Raw genomic sequence first — 21,072 nt, forward strand, 5'->3', positions numbered from 1 at the left:
TTTTGAACATTAAAGCATGTCAACATATTCTGTTACACCAAATACACAAAATAATGATCTTTAAAAAAGCATCATATGACCCCTTTAAGAAATTATTTTAACCCAAAAAGCAAATTATGCTCCCTTCGAACTGGTTTTCTTTAAAATACAAATTTTTGTAATCCCAGGCTATCTGTAATCAGAAGCACATTTATAACTGGAATATAATTTAATTTCATTCACATATGTTTCATAAACACATAATCCTTTATGGATTACAATCCGCCATCAAAATGATACATTTAATTATTGTAGCTGCTGTGAGAAAAGGCTATAAACGATCGGCCACCTGCAGGATGCTCACATGCAATAGCCTAGTAGCCGGGACAACTTCTTTATGTTTACAGAAGTGACGTAATGACGCAGAAGCATGCTCGAATTTCCCGCAAAAACCTACCCGTACCACTCAGATTAGAAAACATTATTATAAGCTAACCGTTGTGAATCAGGCTAAATTAATGCGATGGTTTTAAACACTGGCTGGTTATGTACTTGCTCAAATATTGATTTCGGATCATTTTTAACCAAAAAAAGTTACGGACTGCAGCTTTAAATTGGCTTTTTAATGAGTGATTCTGATGCTAGATAGCAGGGCGACTGATGGCCAATGTATTCCAGTGTACATAATTAAAGGGCAGCAAATGAGGGATTCACAAAATTGCTGAATTGAACAAATATTTTACACAATATTTATGTAATTATTGTACACAACAAAATGCAATTAGCAAAGCAATTTTATTTATATAACATTTCATATAGAATGATAATATAATATGATAAATGTATCTTTATATGTAACATTGTGGCCTTGTGTTTGTTGTTGTGCAGTCTAATATCTGGCTCCAATCAAGACAGTTTCATACAGCGTGCTCTGAACGCATCTCGCGCATACACTAACATTATAAACAGCGTGCTGGAAGCTGAGACTGCAGCTAAGAAAGCCAATGAATCTGCTACTGAGGCTTTGGAGGTACAGTCAACCACACACTCCGTCATCTGTGCATGCGCATCAGTGCACCTTTATCAATGCAAATTGAGTTTTTATTGTTTCTTTATATGATCTAGAACATAAAGGACACAGACCTGCCCCTACAAGCTGCTAAACTGAAGAATCAGAGTATTGAGCTTGTGAAGCAAGCAGAGGAACTGAATAACAGCACTCAAAGTAAGAAAAGCAAACTAATGCTTCTTTCAAGGTACATCTTTGTTGGTGTGAACCTCGGTCTAATGCAGGCCTTTACTATATCTTTGTCAGGTCTAAAGCCACGCTTGGACTCCATACAAAAAAGTTTGCAGGATGCTGAAAAGAAGAAAGAGAAAATACTCCAAGACCTAAAGAACATTCAAAATAGCCTCAACGCCAGCCGAGGTCAGAGCTCAAAGTCCCCAGAACATTTATTTGAAATAGAAATATTTTAAAACCTTATAAATGTATTTACTGTCACTTTTGATCAGTTTAATGCATGAATGCTGAATGAAAGTAATTAACTTAAAAAATGACTGCCCGCAAACTTTTAAACGCTATTGTATATATTCGAGTCTGTCAAACTTAATTGAATCGAAACCATGACCTAAACATTGTCGTTAATATGTGTTGAAATGATGCAGAAGACATAGTGAACGACATCGCAGCAGCTAAGAGTGCGGTGGAGCAGGCTAACAACACGGTGGCTAATGTTAGCAATGCGCTGGCTCCAATTCAGAAGCAGCTGGAGGAGTGGCAGAAGCAGTACGGAGACTCAAACGCCACCAGCGATGATATCAACAGAGCTCTCAATGATGCCAATACGTCAGGTGCGTGTGAGGGAGCTCTCCTGAGTGAGCATGTGTGATCTCGACGTGGCTTTCACATCAAGTCCAATGTGTTTCTGTGTTCCTGCAGTGGTGGCGCTGAGCGACACTCTTCCTCAGCTGATGGAGAAGTTGGATCGTCTACAGAACACCTCATTTCAGCCGTCCAACATCTCCGACAGCATCCAGAGAATCCGCCAGCTCATTGAACAGGCTCGCAATGCTGCCAACAAGGTACAGCTCTTCAGAAGTCGCAAAGTATTCCCAGTTTTCCAGATACAAAAATTCCCAGATTGAAGTGGTGCTTTAGGAAATGATTCGACTGTCTGTTCTTCAGGTGAGCGTGTCAATGCAGTTTAATGGTAACTCAGGAGTACAAGTGAGGATGCCCAGTAATGTAGCCGACCTGGCAGCCTATTCATCGCTACACATGTACATCAAGCTACCACGTGCCACACGTACACTACGCCAAACTACCACCAATCCCCAGTTTGTCCTCTACCTTGGAAGAAATGACGTAAGCCGACTTCCTCAGCCTATACCTTTTGTGTTTTATGATATGTTGCATGTGTTATTATATTAAGCTGTTTTGAGTTGCACATACAGTGGGTACGGAAAGTATTCAGACCCCCTTAAATTTTTCACTCTTTGTTATATTGCAGCCATTTGTAGTTTTTCTTTTTTAATAAATCTGCAAAAATGTCAACAATTCTGTGTTTTTCTGTCAATATGGGGTGCTGTGTGTACATTAATGAGGAAAAAAAATGAACTTAAATGATTTTAGCAAATGGCTGCAATATAACAAAGAGTGAAAAATTTAAGGGGGTCTGAATACTTTCCGTACCCACTGTATGTGCGAATATAAACACACGTGTCTGTGCTGAATGTGTACTGTAGTCCAGTAAAGACTATATGGCAATGATGCTGGAAGGATCAAAGCTGCGCTGGTACTTTAATGTGGGAGGAGATACAGCGCAGGTGCTGATGACTGAGAGCGTGAATAAGGATTACTTCAGCAAAGTTGTCCTGGAGAGGTGGGAAACGTGCACACCATTGTTACCGACACATATCTGTTGAGCTTTGACTTCATTGCTATTATTTTCTAGCTGTATTTACTCTACTTCTACTGTATTTGTGTGCAGGACTCTACAGTATGGTCAGATGGCAATGTCCCTAGATTCAGAAGAAATAAATATAGTTAAGCAAAGCATGGAGGCAGGAGGAGAAAAAGGCCTGCTCAACTTACCAGCCAAAGAGACTGTGTTGTATGTCGGAGCTTATCCCACCAATTTCGCTGTGAGTAACACAAAACCCCTGTCTATGGAGCAGAATATCTTAAACACTTAGGAGTGGGCACTTTTGACTTGAGCCAATGAGCAAACCACCTGAGCAACTCTTGTATTCTGCTAGGATGCATTAAATAGATCAAAAGTGACAGACGGTTTTATAAGTTACAAACAATTTCTATTTTAAATAAATCCTTTCTGTTCATTAACGAATCCTGAAAAAAGAATCACAGTTTCCACAAAAATATTAAGCAGCACAAGTGTTTTCAGCATTGATAATAATAAATGTTTCTTGAGCAGCAAATCAGCATATTAGAATGATTTCTGAAGGATCGTGTGACACTCAAGACTGGAGTAATGATGCTGAAAATTCAGCTTTGCATCACAAGAATAAATGACATTTTAAAACATATTCAAATAGAAAATTGTCATTTTAAATTCAAATAATATTTCACAAAATTACTGTTTTTGCTGTGTTCATAAAGAATTAAATGCAGCCTTGGTGACCATAAGAATCTTAAAATAAAAGTTGTTTTTTTTACTTATTGCCATTGGTAAACATTGGATATGTAATAATTTTTACTTTGAGATTACCTTCATCTCATACTCATTTAAAGTTGATAATTTAATAATAAACTAATAATTTAATAAGCCAAGTCATATTTTTGTCATATCTTTGATTTGTTTCAAAGCAGCTTCACAGTAATAAATAGAAAAGTAATGTTGCACAATTCTTCATTTCACAATTCAGTTTCAGCTGTAAAGCAACTCTACAGAAGACAATAGTGTGATCAGTTCAACGTTGATTTAATTCAGTTCCGTAGCATTGTCAGTGTTGCAAAGTTCATCAATTATGAAACAAATTTGATTAAATTAAAGCAGGTTTACAGTAGTAAATAGTGTCATTATCCAGCTCAGTTCAAGTTTTGTTCTCATCCGATGGTGTCAGTGCAGTCATATCAATAATATTACTCAGTTTTAATTGTCTTTTAAACCCAAATGAGCAAGCCAAAGGTGACCAAAACTGAACTGGTGTAGAATTTTACAATTGGCAATTTATTGATTGAAACTAATTATCAGCTATTTTTTAATCATCCATAATTATAATATTGGTGGATTTTCCAAAACATTTCACATTTTCGCACTCTCTTTCTCTCAAACACATAGCCTCCAATGGATCTGAACATCACGTCTCCTAACTTCTTCAAGGGCTGCCTGGAGTTATTAAGTCTAAATGAAGAACTAGTCAGCCTCTATAACTTCGAGCAAAACTTGCAAATGAACACCACAACTGACCTCCCTTGTTCACGGTCAGAGGGGTTTCATTTATTATTTATTAAATCATATAATCTGTTAACCTCTTTGCGAGAGTGCGTTCCTTGTCAAATCGCTTCATGTGTTTAAACAGGAAGAGGCCAGCAAATACGCCCGAGTGGGTAGTTAACGGAGTGTATTTTGATGGTTCGGGCTATGTTGAGGTTTTGTTCGAAACTCTGAAGGACGACCGTGTGTTTGAGCAGCATATCAAACTCATCTCGCAAAACGGCATTCTCCTGTTGTTCCAAAGACAGGTGAGACGTGGCCTGCAAAACGTAGGATTTGTGATTGTTTGACGAAGGTTATGGTGTTAATGTCATTCTTTTCCCTTCTCAGGATAAGTATGTGTGCGTAGCTGTGCAAGACGGTCTTCTTAAAGTCCTACATAACCTTGATGGACGGTTGTCCAACTTAACTGACCCACAACAAGAGTCAAATATTAAAATCAGTAATGCACAAGTGAAATTTGTGAGTAAAACCTTCTATTTATTCCAGTAATTTCTCGCATATCTGCTTATCTCTGTAAGGTTGATTTATTTTAATGTTTTCTGTGTTTGTTGTTTTCAGTTGGATGTTATCTTTCAACTTTCGAAAAATGAAATGCTAGTGAGGCTAGATCGTCAGAAGATCTACACGCTTTCCAGCAGAGAGCTCAACTTCACAGGAAGGTATTTCCTGGGCGGAGTGCCAGAGGATCAGATGCCCGAGAGGTGACCATGCAGATATTTCCACAGAGATATTAGATGCAGGGCTGGTGATCTGAGGTAGAATTAACTATCTGTGCATGTCATTGCAGTTTAAAGAGTGTGTTTCATAAACGCGGCTCCATAAAGGGCTGCTTCAGGACCGTTAAGGCCATGAAAAGCTTTGTTCAAATGAAGACCATGAAGAGTGCAGGGATCAGCTATGGCTGTCCAGATGACCTGCTGGTGAGCGTCTTCATACTTGTTTCTTCAGGTTGGGAATCTACATACAAATAATGCTAATGATTCTGGAACATCTGTGTACGATGAGGGAATATACTTGCATTCGCACTTAGTTCATTGTGAAAAACGAGGCCTCCAGAGTCCAGGGTGTGAAGTAACGAATCCTGCTATGGTAAATGCCCTGATGTACGTCAAGAAAAATCTTCAAACAAAGTGGATCTATTTTCTAAATGCATGTTATTGATCTTATTGTGAACAATTCATCCATGCATGTTTAATTTTTTTTTTAATTGCATATTTGTTTTATGATTTCTTCAGTCAGTTAGTCCACTTAAACCCTTTTCTTTGTTTGATAAGCCATTGTAATGGAGATGTGCATCACAATATACAAGAAAAGATCTGTCTCTTCTGTTTCCTCGTAACTGTAAGAACAAAGTTGCATTATGTCATTTCTAATTAAATCTGGCCGATACGAAAGTTTATTTAGTTGCTCTGAAAACAGCTGGTTATCAGCTGTTAAACACTTTCTAACTGCCTTCAGTCCAAGATGGGTGTGACCGCTTACTTTGATGCAAACATAATTTCCAGTTCATTTCTTCACTCAGTCCATTACATTTGTATATTTAAATGCTTCGCACCCAGCAACACAGGTGTCCGAATTTTTGCAAACAGTATAACAAATTTCTTTTTAACAAATAATGTCTGTGTGAGTATACCCAAGCCTTTAGCTTAAGAAATATTATTTAGGCCATGCCAATATTACTTGACTAGACACTTTGTTAAAATATGTAACAAAGCAAAGGAACAAATTGAAATAGTTAATAGCAAATTATCGTTTTTAGAACTGTTATTACTGTAAACATGCTAAAATAACCCAGCTTAAACAAGCCGCTATGAGAACGGAGTTATTAAATGAATCTTGATAATAAACCAGAATCACGCAGCGGATTCAGAATCTGTAAATTCTTTTTGATTCCCAACCCTACTGATTTCCACCATATATGATTTCTCCTGTATTAAGACATGTTTATGTGTGTTTGTGTTGTGTGTCAGTTTACGCGTGAGGCTCATTTCACTGGTGAAGGTTACCTGCGCTTGAAAATGGACAATGTACTGGATCATCCAGACAACTTCTATGCTGGAATCGGCTTCAGGACAGATCAGCAAAACGGGCTCATGTTTTACCGGCAAGGCCAGGTACAAATTACACTGGTTACAGTTTGACATACTGACTACTGAAGACACTTGCAGCCATTGTCAAAGTCTGTGTTTGTGTTGGTCTCCTCAGAGTGATGTGTGTCAGGTGCTCTTGTCAGGCGGTAATGTAGTAGTCCGTGCTGGCAATAATGAAGTCAGTTCTCTGAAGACGTATAACGATGACAACAGTCACTATGTTGCATTTTACCGCACCACAGAAGGGTATGCCACTATATGTTTGTTATAAATGTACAATCAAATTGTGTTTGTGTACATGGTGCTGACCATTTCTGCCTCCGTTTAGGTTACGCGTTTATATAGATGATGTTCTTGAGAGTGGAGGAGGAACTGGCAGTGCAGCCAACATCAGCGCAGTGCTACAGCCTGGCATTACTTATGTGGGCGGCATACCGGAGTCAGACGGCCTCACCGGCTGCCTCACTAACTTCTTCATAAAGAGGTGTGTGATGCAGAGAGAGGTGTTAGAAATAGATTAATGGAGGAAAATGCTAATGAATGATCAATTAAATCTTATACCTGAATGTATAAGCTTTATGAAAAGTTGCAGTTAGATCAGCTCTTATAATTTCTACATCGTGTTCTTAGAATTAATGAACCCCAGACTGTTGAAGATTTGAAAAAAGCTCAAGAGGGACGCAAATACACATTTGTTTGCCCCTCCTCTTCAGTCCCATTGGAAATACTGGACTCGCCACGGAGAAAGAATCCAAAGGTACTATTTAATTGAATTGAATTGAATTAATTTATTTGTTTGTTTGTTGTTTTGTTTTATTTGATTTTTTAATAAAATAAAATTACAAATTTAAAATCATTGTATTATTTTAATAACAACACATAAATGTTTAGTTTATTTGGAATATTATGTCGTTTTAATATTATATTATTTGTAGTATGAAATCGATTTCCATTAACGCATAAAGGGTTTCTTTTTAATATTATATTATTTTCTTAATATCAAATAACATTATTTGAATGAACTTTGTGTCTGTTTGTGAATGTACAGAATAAGCCTCATGGAAGCTGGAGAAGTCGAATGGCACGCGAGTCCTGTCAGGGTGAGATGTCCACCCAGGAGGATGACGCTCATCATTTCAGTGGCTCCTCCCACAGCCACCTGAGATTTGATTCGCTGCCTCAAGCATTTAGCAAGGCGTGAGTATTAAAAAAAAGCAAAAAAACACTGCAAACCAATAAGTCAATAATTATTTACATGTTATGGCTAATAACTGATAAATGGCTGATATTAAAATTCTGTACTGTTGTATGAAAAAATGAAATTAGGCATCACAACATTATATTGTACAGTATGAAAAATTGATATTTATTTTGAGATTACATTATTAATGATTTTAACAATTAAACTTTTAAGTGAGTGTTAGATGACAGCGAAGGTAATCTAAATATATAAAAAATGGGAAATTAGCATGAGAATCACTATAATATATGCAGTACTGACCAAAAAAAAGTCACTAATAGCAACCAAAAATGCCAAAATGGCATACCTGTTTTAAACTGCGTCTGCAGGCCACACATCTCTGTGGGTGTGCGTGTGAACTCCTCGAGTGGACTGATTTTCCACGTGGCGGGAGGGAAGAGCCAGAGGATCATGACGCTCTCTGTGTTTGATGGCCATCTGATGCTGATAGTCAACGGCGGAAAGAAGAAGACCAGCATACGCAGCAAAAAGAAATACAACGACGGCCTGTGGCACACGGTTCGTATGTGGGTCAGACATGTTTTTAGACAAATTTGTGATTTTTTGTTTGCATATCTCTTATTTTCACAATGAACTGGTGCAGGTGTTTGTGCGAGTGGAGGCTGACCGGGCGTCTCTGACGGTGGACGGCATCGAGACGCAGAGGAAGAGGGTGACGGGCGGAGGGAAGAGCGTGTTTGCTGCACCTCTCTATATCGGTGGACTTCCCTCAGACCACAGTGCAGCTATGGTAAACACTGTCTTACACATACCATGTTCAAAACGAGTGAACTGCCATGCTGTCTCCTGCTTTACACAGTGACTGAAGTGAAATGATCAACATGGGCAACAACTCAACGGGTCACACAAATATTGCAAAGCGAACATTAGGCTGATGTTAGCTGCTAAGCTAACAGTGCAATACACTAATAAGTACGCACAAATGTTGGATAAGATCATCTCTTTTTAATTGGATTGACTGTTTTGTTTTTTTTTGCATATTTTCATTGAAATGCAGGTCTCCGACCACCACGTTTTATTTTATTACATTTTAATCAAAATAATCATATTTTATTTTAAGAACACACACACACACACACACATATATACTTCTATTAATATTATATATTTTTATTTACTAAATAATCATAGTATTTTAATAGGAGTTTGATGTTAGCATGAAAAAAAAAAACTTTTTAATTACATTGAACTATTTTATTGCTATTTTTATTTTATTTGAAATACAGGTCTTGATTCACCGTGTTATATTTTACAAACTTTTACAAAAATTTTACTAAATAATGCAAAGCAAACAAGAGACTTGATTCACAATAATTTTGATGTCAGTATGTTGCTATTCTAATAATGCGATACTCTAATAAGCACACACAGATATCTCTTTTTTTTAATTAGCTTGAACTATTTTTACTGCTGTATTTTTCATATTAAATGATATACACAAAGGTTATTTTATTTTACTGTAAAAAAAAAGAAAAGTCAAGTTACCACAGTTTTAGTAAGAACATAAATGTTTATTTTATTGTGAATATTATATTGTTTAATATTGTATTATTTTGTTAATATTTAATCATAATATTGTAATAAGAACATGCTTTTTTATTTTGAATATTATATTGTTTTAATATATTATTTTGCTAGTATGAATTCATATTCCAAATATGCATACAATCTTTTTATTAATATTATTTCTTAATAATAAAGTGGATATTTTAATCACATCTGTTGGTGAATATACAGAATAAACCTCGAAGAAGTTTGAGAAGTCGTTTTATTTTGAATAGTATAGGTCAGGATTTTTTCCTTTAAGGATATATTTAATGATTTTGTAGAAGGCAGCATAATGAAGTTCGGAGCCGCCTTCAGTTCAGGAGAGCACTCATGAGACTCTAAAAAGCGGGGTTTTTTAGGCAGCTCACTGCGTTTAGGAACCGAGATTGTACAGATCTGAACATATTCACAGATATACCTTCATGATGTGATGTGACTTTTCTTTCAGTCCGTTTCTCTCTTTCAGGCTGGTTTCGTTGGCTGTGTGCGGGATCTGAAGCTGAACGAGGTGCCGGCACAGAGCCCCTCTCACAGTGTGGGAGTGACACCCTGCTACCAGCAGCCCCTCCAGCCCGGGGTTTACTTCTCCAGTCAGGGAGGATATCTGGCCATCGGTGAGCCATCAATCAACCCATCAGATCAGACACACTTCAGATTTCATTCACAAAGATGGTGGACAACACACCTTGTTTAGTGCGCCTCTCTCTCTCATGCTAGACGAATCGCTGGTGTTAGGCCGGGACCTCGAGATCCTTTTGGAGGTCCGTCTGGTTTCAGACTCTGGGCTCCTGCTGCACACTGGAGCCAAGAAAACTCCACAGCTGAGTCTCTATCTGAACCAGGGCCAGGTGACACAGCCATGCACTCACACATATACATGCAATAAGTTACCCGTAACTCTTACAAGGTTAAAGTTCAGGGAATGTCAACAGATTTCATTTAGGGTTGGTGGTGCTCCCTGAAGGCCAGTGGGACAAGTTTGTTTGTTTGTTCTGTGCAGGTGACTGTGTTGGTGAACAGCGGCAGTGGAGAGTTCTCAGTCAGTCTCACACCAGAAGAGTCTCTCTGTGACGGAGGATGGCACACTATTGCAAGTGAGTCTTGAAAAACACGAACACAACCATACTGCATTTAACCCTTGTGGTCTGTTTGAAAAAATGCATCTGTTATTTTGGGTCAGATTTTATAAAATGGGGTTGTACTTTGTATTTATTTTATTTGGAAACCAAAGGCATTTAGAACTTAAGGTTCTCCACTGGTGGACGAAGTACACAAATCTAGTTCTTCAGTGAAAGTGCTCATATTCAATTTTACTTACGTATTTTTTGTGTACTTCAGTATTAAAACTTAAAAGTACTGATTGATAAATGAACCATGTTTATTATTTATTTTGGCCAGCACTAGTCATTACTCAGACTTTAAATATTTATTTGCCAATTTTATTACCAAGTATACTAAAATCTCAATTTAAGTTACACTGATAATTCAAGTGTGCAAACAAGTGAAATAATATGCCATCTAGTATTTTAGAAATAAGGGGGAAACCAATTGTGGCAAACAGTATAAAAATACTTTGAAAGAGGTCAAATGGGGTTAGTTCACCCAGTTACTCACACTCATGTTGTTTCAACCCTGCACAAATAACTGACAGACGTGACCTAATTACAGTAATCAATACTAAAGTAACTTACAGTAATCAATACTAAAATTCAGCATTAGTACATTTTCTTGGTAACTTTTAGTTACTAAGTATTAGTAACTTTTGCTTTTCCTTCACTACATTCCAAAGCATTATTGTGAAAGTACATTAATACATTATTGTGAAAGTTTCCCAAAATAAAAATACTCTGATAAAATACAGACACTTGAAAAATGTTGTCCATGAAAATACTTTGTCCATTTTTTTTTTTTACTTTTCATCTGGTTCTAAACCTGACCTGAACAGAACAGAAGGATTAAAATATATAGATACTTCATAAGCAATGTATTTGCCATATACTTTCACACTTGAATGTTGATATAATATATATAATGATTTCAGTTGTGAAGAAGAGCAATGTCATCCAGCTACATGTGGATGCGGCGAGTGAACATGGAGTGGGTCCCAAACAGAGCCGGTCGAACGGGGGCAAAGAGACTGTTTATCTGGGCGGCGTGCCAGGTATGACATCTGAACGCTACCAAATCAACATTTATAATTCCTGACAGAGAACATGCAGCTGGCCAATCAAGAATGATCATTTTTAAAAACTAGATGAACCTTAAAACAGAAAAGAATAAATCCCGCACACTGTCCACACTTTACATAATTTACTGAGTGAGTGAATAAATGTATATTTTGATGCATTTGCAAATGCGGAGTGTGCAGGATTTATTCTTTTGTTTCAGTTTTTTTTTCCCATGTCTTTTTTCCTACGTACCTATCGATTAAGCTAAATGAACCAAAATCTTACATTGAAATGTGAACGACTGAGGAGCGATAATCCATGTTGACATAAGCCTGTTGTCCTCTGGTGTGCAGATACTATAGTGGTCCCAGGTCTCCCGTCCACTGTCCTCTCTTTCCACGGATGTGTGAGGAAAACCGTACTGAACCACAGGCCTGTCATGCTGTCAAAACCCCTGTCAGTGTCTGGATCTGTGGGGACTCAGGGCTGCCCTGCCTTATAGACCACAGCTGCATTAACCCTACATACACTCACACTATCAAATCAACAGGTGGTGGGTTTGCTTAGCATTTAATTTAAACCAGTATTTATGTTTACCTTCATGACACCCGTGTATGTAATTTTATTAAAAAGCACTGTAAGTGATGAGACACCACTGATAAACTATAATGTTCAGAACTGCAGGGACCAGCGGAATATAGAGATGGATTGGCACTGGATTCATATCGTTCCAGGTTGTTTAATTAGTACATTTCATTGATACAATCATGACCAAACACCATTAAATGGGTTTCATGGAGTATTTAGTTGTATAAAAACACTGGAGGGCAATTTAATGTGGATCCATGTTTCCATGTGCCATAGGGATTCATTGTGTATCATCTGAAATCACTGGAGTTGAAAACTCCAGAAAAATTATTTTTGTCACTTTTGATATTTTGTCAGATTTCCTCAGCTGTATTTTTATTGGCAATAAACATTTCTTTCATGTTTCATGTCACATTTTACTCATTTTACTATTTGTTTAATAGTGTAGCTTTGGACATACAAAACACGTACGAGAAACAATGAAGGAGTACAGGCAAACAACCCAGACTAGCATGAGACACACCTCAGAGAGACGAGGTTGTTCTAATCCAAGCTCATGTCCTCATCATCATCTTTCTTGTCTTTGGAATCGCCGTCATCTGTTTTGCTATCACTGCCCTCCATGGCCTTGGCAAACGCCTCCACATCTAAACACCAGGACAAAGCAAATGAGTGCTTGGGGGTACGGAACATGAAACAGTTGTTACAAATGATGAAAACTTGAACTTAAGATATGCATATAAATTTGAATTGAAATTGTATGTTGATTGATGGACGTGTTGCACATCTCACCTCCTTTATTAGCTGCGTCCACTGCTTCAGAGGGCAGACCAAACTGGTTCATGAGAGGGCCGAGCTGACCAGAGGCCAGAGCACTGCTGAACATACTCATGGCCTGCACAGATACAGACACACGGCATGTTTACATCAAAGCAGAATATTATATCAACAAGCCCAAGGCAAATATTTATGGAGATTCCCACAAATTGCTTTTGTAAATCACTACATATGCCTGGCAAGGTTTCATAAAATAAACACACAACAACTAAGTGTTAATTCATTGATGACAAATAAGAATTCTTCTGCCAAGCAATGTTTTCAGCCAACATTTAGCAGAATGGTCTTTTACAAATGCTTCAAATGCGGCTCGGCCAGTTATAATAAGGACTGTAACTATCCATTTTATCTTTAACTTTTTTTCCATTTTAAGATGGGCGGCAACTAGCATTAAGGTGCAATTCCATCTGTGCTACTCATATGGAGGTTTTTTTTTTCTTCTTCAGTGAAATTAATGTATTATATATGACCCTGGACCACAAAACCAGTCATAAGGGTAAATTTTTCAAAAAACAGATTTATACATCATAATAAAGCTGAATAAATAAGCTTTCCATTGATGTATGGTTTGTTAGGATAGGACAATTTGGCTGAGATACAACTATTTGAAAATCTGGAATCTGAGGGTGCAAAAAAATCTAAATATTGAGAAAATCGCCTTTAAAGTTGTCCAAATGAAGTTCTTAGCAATGCATATTACTAATCAAAAATTAAGTTTTAATATATTTACAGTAAGAAATTTACAAAATATCTTCATGGAACATGATCTTTACTTAATGTCCTAATGATTTTTGGCATAAAAGAAAAATCAATAATTTTGACCCATACAATGTATTTTTGACTATTGCTACGAATATACCCCAGCGACTTAAGACTGGTTTTGTGCTCCAGGGTCACGTATGTTACTTCAATATTTTTTTTTAATATATATATTTTTTTTATTTTATGGAGATTTTATGGTACTAAATTATATTTATATTGTTATGATACATTTATTACCTGTTAACCATTTTTGAGCACAAATCTGAAAATTAAATATCTAACAAACTGTCGTAAATCTTGAATGCTTCGGAGCACAGACTTAAGTTTGTTTTTAGAGAAGACACTTGGTAGATTATTGCTGAAGTGAAAAGTTTAAAAGTGAAATAAAAAAAATAAAAAAAAGTTTACTACTATGAAAAATACACAAAAATACTATTTTTACCCTTAAACGGAGTGAAAAACCAAAGCCACAAACCTGAAGTTTTGTTCCAAATTTGAGGTTGATCTCTCAAAAAAATGAGAGATCTTATTTAAACTGATCTAAACTTTTCCACTGCATGGTATGGCTCACTTTTGGGTTTTTTTCCACTGTGTACAGTACCTAGTGCCACTTGTTTTAGTAACACCTTGGTTAAGGTTCCAAGTGAGCCGTACCGATACTAAAATGTGATGTGTGAACACTGCAGATCAGAGAGAATTGTCACTACCAGTGTCATTGGATTTGCGACAAGACACCAAACCTGCTAGATTTAAATAGCAACAGCCACCGCAGTATCATTTGTTCGCACTACTTTTTTTAAACTGCTTTAAACAACCGTCGCACGCAACTTGAAAAAAGGAATGGCTGTATTGTGGTCAGTAGACGAGGCGGCGCAACTATAACGATCAGTCTATAGTCCCACCCACTTTAAAGTGGTACTAATGTGCAGTGGAAAAGCAAACCGAGCCGAGTCGTACCACACAGTGGAAAAGTGCCATTAGATTTTGTTTGGGTGCAGTACCAAACATTTCCACTAGATGAAATTCACTTCCCATTCATTTCCAATGTGTCATTTTTGACCACAAACACTTCAAGTGTGACTTTTTTTTTCTGGACCATTTAACCTTTTCAAATCATGTCCATACTTTTTTTGTATTGTGCCAAAACCTTTACCAAGTTTCATATCATTCTGATTAATTACGAAATTCTTAAATATTTTTTGGTCAAAAATGACCAAACAGTGCCACAGTGTTAAAGGTTTTCTGTTTTTTTTTTTCTTTCATAGTGCAATTTTGGTGAATCCCATTAGATTCAGTTTGGAGCACAACATAACAATCATACCCAGAATTTGAACATAATACGGTTATCATCAATAACACTATACTGGGACAGCCCTTCATTTCAGTGCATTATGAGCATGAGTGTGACCTGCTGAAACTGTGGAGAGGTCAGTGTGTTCTGGATCTCTTCAGCGCTCTGCGGGAGCGATTCTCCTGACGGCAGGTATGGCAGCAGTCTCTGCTGCACTTCAGAGTTAGCCAGAATAGGAGCCATGACATCAGGGGTCAACACACTCGCCAAGTCCACTGCGGAGGAACAATGGACAACGTATTAGAGGATGGGAAAAGTGGGTGAAAATCGCATCAGAGGTACATCAGTTGTCAGTGTCTCACCTCCCGGCCCCTCTGCAGCCATGGCAGGCACGTTCATGGTGGCCAGGATGCTCTGGAGGTCACTCAGCTGGATGGGCTGCGTGCTGGAGGGGGGTCCCGCAGGCATGGAGGGAGTCTGGGCAGCAGGGGTGGTGGGGGTCACCGTGGGCGGGCTGGTGGAGGTAGCAGCAGGGGTTACAGGTGTGGTGGGTGCCTGGGTGGAGCTGAGGCGGGCGGCCAATCCAGAGGAAGGAGTGGCTGCTGCTGATTGGCTGCGGGAGCTGTGTGTACAGGAGAGGGATAATAAATAAAATATTATGTTATTATATTAAGATGTGTGAACGCAACACCAAAAATAAGCATAGAGAAATCAAAAGACGTACCTCGAGGTGGAGCTGCTGGTAGCAGGACCTCCACTGCCCAACAGACCGGCCAGACCTGGACCAGCCAGAGCACCTTTAGTTAAAAAAAAAAAAAAAAAAAAAAAAAGGACACATGTACAAAAAGCGAAATTCACTTAGTACTCTTCTTGACAAAGTGTCTGTCCCAATACCTACACTTGCTGTCACTGCACTTGACCACTAGTGCGCGTAGAACGATTACCTGATGGGGCACACTTACAAAATAGAGCTGTAAAAACACTAAAAAAAACTTTTAAAGAGCACATTTTGATTTTCAATACTTTAAAGTAAACTTCTCGATGCCTGTTTGGTAGTTCATATGCAACAGACAGCAATTTAGTAATTGTGGAGCTTCTAATTAAAAGACAAAAAGCAGCTGCAAATGTTTTACGAAATACACATAATAATATATGTTCCAATACAACATGCAGCTTTTTATATTTTACTACCAAATTATATGTAATATATCTAATTTAACTTAGTTCCTACATGCAGTAAGTTACCAGTTCCTGAACCTAATGAATGATGTGATATGCTTAGCCTCTGTAGCGCTGCCCGTGACAGTGGATTTAGTGAGAGCTTTAGCATTTTTCAGACCTTGGACAGTCCCCGTGCAGTTTGAGCTTGAAAATGTTTTAAAATAAAAATTATGAATGTAAGTAAATAAATAAATGCGCACCTTAAATACCTTCAAATATTTATCCAGTTAAATAAAGTGACAAATGAAAAAGAGTGACTAAGTTTTTTGGTATCTAACCGTCATAGCTGCTAAATATATTCAGCAAACACAGATGTTTTTTTTTGTTGTTGGCTGTGGTAAGTCTATTCCACTGCATTTGAGAAATCTATTTTGACATTTCTGATTTTTTTGGCCCGTCTGTTGCTATGGTTATCACTATATCAATCATCACAATTTTAGTAATGATTCACAATCATATTAGTGGACTCACTCCCAAAGCTTTTATTCAAACTGCTAAGGAATTCTATATAGAAAGCAAGCAAGAGAGCTCGCTTTATAAATCACAAAAGCTGTCAATCACTTCAGTTCAGCATGAGCTCATACTCTACACTCCTGCAGCTGACTACACTGCACAATCAACCTCTCTACCTCATATCTTCACTATCTATTAGTTAAAATCAAAGGACCCGCAAGTGTAGAACTCAGTCAGTAGCTGGGATTCCATCCAAAGTTGCAAATTTAACTTGTGCACAAAATTGGAATATCACATAAAACATTTGCGAATAAGCACCGTTTCCATCTAACGAGTCAAAGAGAACTAAATAGTCACTTCCTGATAAACTGGCACTGCATATCACTAAGAAATGTATGAGAAGCCACCGAATATAATAATTTTCATATATAATAAATTACTTGCGCCACAAGCGAGCAGACGAAACACAATAAATGCGGTCATTGCTTTTGCAGTTGTGTTCTGGGAGGCAATTATACAGAAATACTTTGATGACAGACTTTGCGTGGGCATTTTAGAATGACCTTAACAATATTTCAGATGCCGTGCAACGAGATCGGTCCGCTGGTTGGTCAGGTTATGCGTATGCGCAGTCACATGACTTTTTTTTGATGCGCATGGAGGAATTTAATTGCAAAATGTGTTTCCATCTCCCATTATTCGCATTAACCCTTTTTCACAAAAGTCAAAAACCACCTCAAGCGAGCGTAAAAACTTTTGCGAATTAAGGGAATTTTTTCCCCTCTATATTTGGCGTTTCCATAGCATAGCTAGTAAACGCATTCAGCATTCTGAGCAGATTCTGATTAACCTAAACACCTTTGATTGGCTATGATGCGGAACACTTCACAAATATTTTGTAAATAGAAATATTTCCCTTTGAAATTAGAAACCAGGTTATGTACACCATGTTTACTGGTAGTGTAGAAAGGCCCCAAACCTAGTTTCACAAACTAATTGGAGATGTGAGAATCACAAAACATTTATGGATACAAAACAGACATTTTTATCTGAAAAGTGTCAAGTATGCATCCCTGACTCATGTATAAAAGCTCTCAAGTGGTCAAGACTGCACATGTGGGTATTGGGTCAGGCCCAAAGACATGTTCTCCATCTATGCAAGCAATATCACCCTGTAGCCCAAGACTGGTTACCCACTGAAGCTAAGCAGGGCTGAGCCTGGTCAGTACCTGGATGGGAGACCTCCTGGGAAAACAAGGTCGCTGCTGGAAGAGGTGTTAGTGAGGCCAGCAGGGGGTGCTCACCCTGTGGTCTGTGTAGGTCCTAACGCCCCAGTATAGTGACGGGGACACTATACTGTCAACAAGCACCGTCCTTCGGATGAGACGTTAAACCGAGGTCCTGACTCTCTGTGGTCATTAAAAAAAGCCAATGGCCAAATTCGCCCATTGGCCTCTGACCATCATGGCCTCCTAACAATCCCCATATCTACTGATTGGCTTCATCACTCTGTCTCCTCTCCACCAATAAGCTGGTGTGTGGTGGGCGTTCTGGCGCACTATGGCTGCCGTCGCATCATCCAGGTGGATGCTGCACACTGGTGGTGGATGAGGAGATACCCCCCGACAATGTAAAGCACTTTGAGTGCCTAGAAAAGCGCTATATAAATGTAATTAATTAATTATTATTATCTTCTATCACTCACCACCAAGAGCAGAGAGTTCATGGCTACCACCTCCTCCACTGCCCAGAGCCCCTGGAATGGGGGGGTTGTTCAGGTATTCGTTGACTTTGCGACAGTACTCCTCATCTTTATCTGTTTTCGGCTCCTTTAGAGAGATGCGAGAGATGGAACAGCAAGCACAAATTTGACGACAGCTGATCGGGTATCACAATCCCCTCTGAGTGCATCATTTCATTATATTCTGACAAAGCAAATCTGAAATGCTGCGTCGCAAAACGCTACAATCTTTTACTCACCTGCATCCAAAAGAACAGCCTTTTAGAGCCGGCCTTGAATTTCAGCACATACACACGTCCTGTAGTGCACTGGTTCACCCGCTTGAACTCGCAGTCATCTGGGAATATTATCAGATCCTGAAACACAAAATCAAGACTTCGATATCCATATAAAACATCACCGGTCGACCGCTAATAGTAAACAGCCCTCACATCCTCCACATTTCCAGAGGTCCTGTCCTTCCAGCAGAAGTGGATGAGCGAGTCGTCCGTCTGCTGGATGTAGACGGTGCCTTTGCGCTTGTCCGGGGTCACTGTGCTGCCCTTCAGGGTCATTTTACCGGCCCTGAACTCAACCAGATATTTACTGGATGAGCTGCGGGAGCCAGACACCAGACTGGGGAACAGAGCTCCAGATGACATCCTTACTGCTGGACACACAATACAAACAGTTAAAACACACAACATCATTTTAAGCTATTTCTGAATTCATAAAAAACAGGTTTTTATCAAAGAGCTCAGTGCTCATCTTCAGCACATAGCTGACAAACAACATGAAGCTGAAAAATGTGAGCACAGTTACTCAGCAAGATTTATCAGCACTCCAGCTGGCTTCAAAAGACAGCAGCTGGCTTGTATTTGTACAAATATATTATTTTACATATTACGTTTAATATATACTATAGTACGATAATTACCACAGTTTCACCCCCAGGTTAAAAATGTAATCATATTTTCATTGTTTGGTTCACTCAATTAGCATTAGCTGCCACTTAAACACCTCAAGCTCAACATGACTGCGCATTTTGTTTCCGATGCGTATTTAAACGGATCTCGCCGCTATAAATCCGATAATAACATATTGCAACAAAAGCACATCATACCGGTGGATACGTCTGGTCTTTCGTGGGTTTTCCAGCAGCATATAAGGGTCTTTAAAGGACACTCGCTGAAGAGTTGCAGACAGACTGAAGAAAAGTGGCACGAGACTTCCTGTATCCTGTTAGCCGCGTTCCTATTGGTCACGTTCGTGCGTAAGGCTGTATTTGATTGGCTGAATGACATGTCATTCTTTGCATGCAGCAACTGCTGTGTCGTGGAGTGCAGACAGAGCCGCTTTCTTTTTATGCACTCACCTAATGATTAGTGCAATGTAATATTTTCATTGAATAATTAGGTTATAATGTTGGTCAAGTTTATTTGCACAAAAACGTAGTATGAATGAGTTTTCACGATTGAGAACAAAATGTACAAATTTCTCAAGCACAAATGTAAACTCCACGTCGAATTAAAAAAATAGATTCTCTTTTGTCAAAATCAAACTTGAGTCTCATTCACATCATGACACAAAACCTAACAAATACATATTTACTCCACTGCCTAGACCAGTGAGATCAATTAAAAACCATTACAAAAGCTTCTTGTATATTGACAGTTCCAGTTAGTGTGTACAAAACCACATATGAGTGCAATACATTTATACCATGCTTTACATTCAGCATTGCTATCGAAATAAAACACCTTTTATTTAATTGCACATCAATATCAATATTCAGCCTAATACAATATAAAATATTATAAACCACAAAGACTTTTTCACAACACTATTGATATCCGGCTAGTAGTGCAGAATTCCTGCTTTTAAAGGAATGAAACAGAGAGGTTATCAATGCAATTTATTTTATTCCAAAAGAATCAACATGTTCAAACTAAAATTTCAAGTAGTAGAATTTATTCTCACCAGAATGGCATCCCCTTTAACTCCGTTCAAAAATGAAGTATAACCCTCATCTCACAGAGAAAATACCTTACGACACCATGATCAAAAAAAAAAAGAAAATTCAATACTATAAACATAAAGCATTGCACAAAATAAGGAGCTATGTGCTTATGATTGCTAGAAATCTATGTGCAACATCTTGGAGCATACGGACATTCGTACATTGAAAATATGACATCCAGTGAAGAGGAACACTTAGTCATTCCACTTACACAATAAACTGACACAAAGCCGCATAAAATAAAATCTATAGTTTAATTGTGGAATATTAGTTTTATAACGCTATTTTTCAAATAATCAAAATGTACATTAAATGAAGGAAAAGATACAATACAGGATGCAAAACAAGTAGTGTACTGAATGTGATGTGTGTATCTAACAGATGCTGAATATATTTTGACATTCTTGTTGACGTTTAGTACTCAGACGAGGGGAAAGATGGTTAGAAAATTAAATAAAATGTCTAACATATTCAAATAAATCTTAAAACACCTTTAAGTGGGAAACAAACAGCTCAAGATGAAGTACTAGTGACTCACAGATGTGTTCAAAATCAGGCACTGTGGGAAACCAAACACGTTTGTGTACTTGAGAAGAGCAACGATGATTGCATCGGTGTGCTTCAAACCCACTCATCTGACCTGTACGCTTCAGATCATCTCTACATGAAAA

General features: G+C 38.1%; 2 protein-coding genes across 2 annotated transcripts in view; one reads left to right on the forward strand and one right to left on the reverse strand.

Annotated features, from left to right (window-relative positions):
• Positions 1 to 12,297, forward strand: part of LOC107666435 (laminin subunit alpha-5-like) — an 81,916-nt gene extending 69,619 nt beyond the window's left edge. Inside the window, exons 56-80 of the mRNA XM_016457758.1 lie at positions 868 to 1,009; positions 1,105 to 1,204; positions 1,295 to 1,408; positions 1,648 to 1,833; positions 1,922 to 2,064; positions 2,168 to 2,347; positions 2,728 to 2,864; positions 2,973 to 3,126; positions 4,284 to 4,426; positions 4,525 to 4,687; positions 4,770 to 4,901; positions 5,001 to 5,143; positions 5,230 to 5,362; positions 6,413 to 6,556; positions 6,648 to 6,778; positions 6,861 to 7,016; positions 7,163 to 7,289; positions 7,581 to 7,729; positions 8,102 to 8,291; positions 8,377 to 8,523; positions 9,808 to 9,955; positions 10,059 to 10,189; positions 10,342 to 10,435; positions 11,383 to 11,502; positions 11,863 to 12,297. Coding sequence (XP_016313244.1) covers positions 868 to 1,009; positions 1,105 to 1,204; positions 1,295 to 1,408; positions 1,648 to 1,833; positions 1,922 to 2,064; positions 2,168 to 2,347; positions 2,728 to 2,864; positions 2,973 to 3,126; positions 4,284 to 4,426; positions 4,525 to 4,687; positions 4,770 to 4,901; positions 5,001 to 5,143; positions 5,230 to 5,362; positions 6,413 to 6,556; positions 6,648 to 6,778; positions 6,861 to 7,016; positions 7,163 to 7,289; positions 7,581 to 7,729; positions 8,102 to 8,291; positions 8,377 to 8,523; positions 9,808 to 9,955; positions 10,059 to 10,189; positions 10,342 to 10,435; positions 11,383 to 11,502; positions 11,863 to 12,011 — 3,556 coding nt within the window. The 3' untranslated portion in view covers positions 12,012 to 12,297. The remainder of the gene's footprint in view (positions 1 to 867; positions 1,010 to 1,104; positions 1,205 to 1,294; positions 1,409 to 1,647; positions 1,834 to 1,921; positions 2,065 to 2,167; positions 2,348 to 2,727; positions 2,865 to 2,972; positions 3,127 to 4,283; positions 4,427 to 4,524; positions 4,688 to 4,769; positions 4,902 to 5,000; positions 5,144 to 5,229; positions 5,363 to 6,412; positions 6,557 to 6,647; positions 6,779 to 6,860; positions 7,017 to 7,162; positions 7,290 to 7,580; positions 7,730 to 8,101; positions 8,292 to 8,376; positions 8,524 to 9,807; positions 9,956 to 10,058; positions 10,190 to 10,341; positions 10,436 to 11,382; positions 11,503 to 11,862) is intronic.
• Positions 12,298 to 12,385: 88 nt separating this feature from the next.
• adrm1 (ADRM1 26S proteasome ubiquitin receptor) lies at positions 12,386 to 19,629 on the reverse strand. Its single transcript, XM_016458005.1, has 9 exons — positions 19,505 to 19,629; positions 18,834 to 19,051; positions 18,642 to 18,758; positions 18,367 to 18,490; positions 15,712 to 15,790; positions 15,350 to 15,609; positions 15,105 to 15,262; positions 12,890 to 12,992; positions 12,386 to 12,744 (listed from the first exon to the last, which is right to left on the reverse strand). The coding sequence occupies exons 2-9, from the start codon at positions 19,041 to 19,043 to the stop codon at positions 12,641 to 12,643; spliced, it is 1,155 nt and encodes a 384-aa protein (XP_016313491.1). The 5' UTR covers positions 19,044 to 19,051; positions 19,505 to 19,629; the 3' UTR covers positions 12,386 to 12,640.
• Positions 19,630 to 21,072: the final 1,443 nt, after the last annotated feature.

Source organism: Sinocyclocheilus anshuiensis, unplaced genomic scaffold (genome assembly GCF_001515605.1).
Source record: "Sinocyclocheilus anshuiensis isolate Anshui unplaced genomic scaffold, SAMN03320099.WGS_v1.1 scaffold201, whole genome shotgun sequence".
Classification (NCBI taxonomy): Eukaryota; Metazoa; Chordata; class Actinopteri; order Cypriniformes; family Cyprinidae; genus Sinocyclocheilus; species Sinocyclocheilus anshuiensis.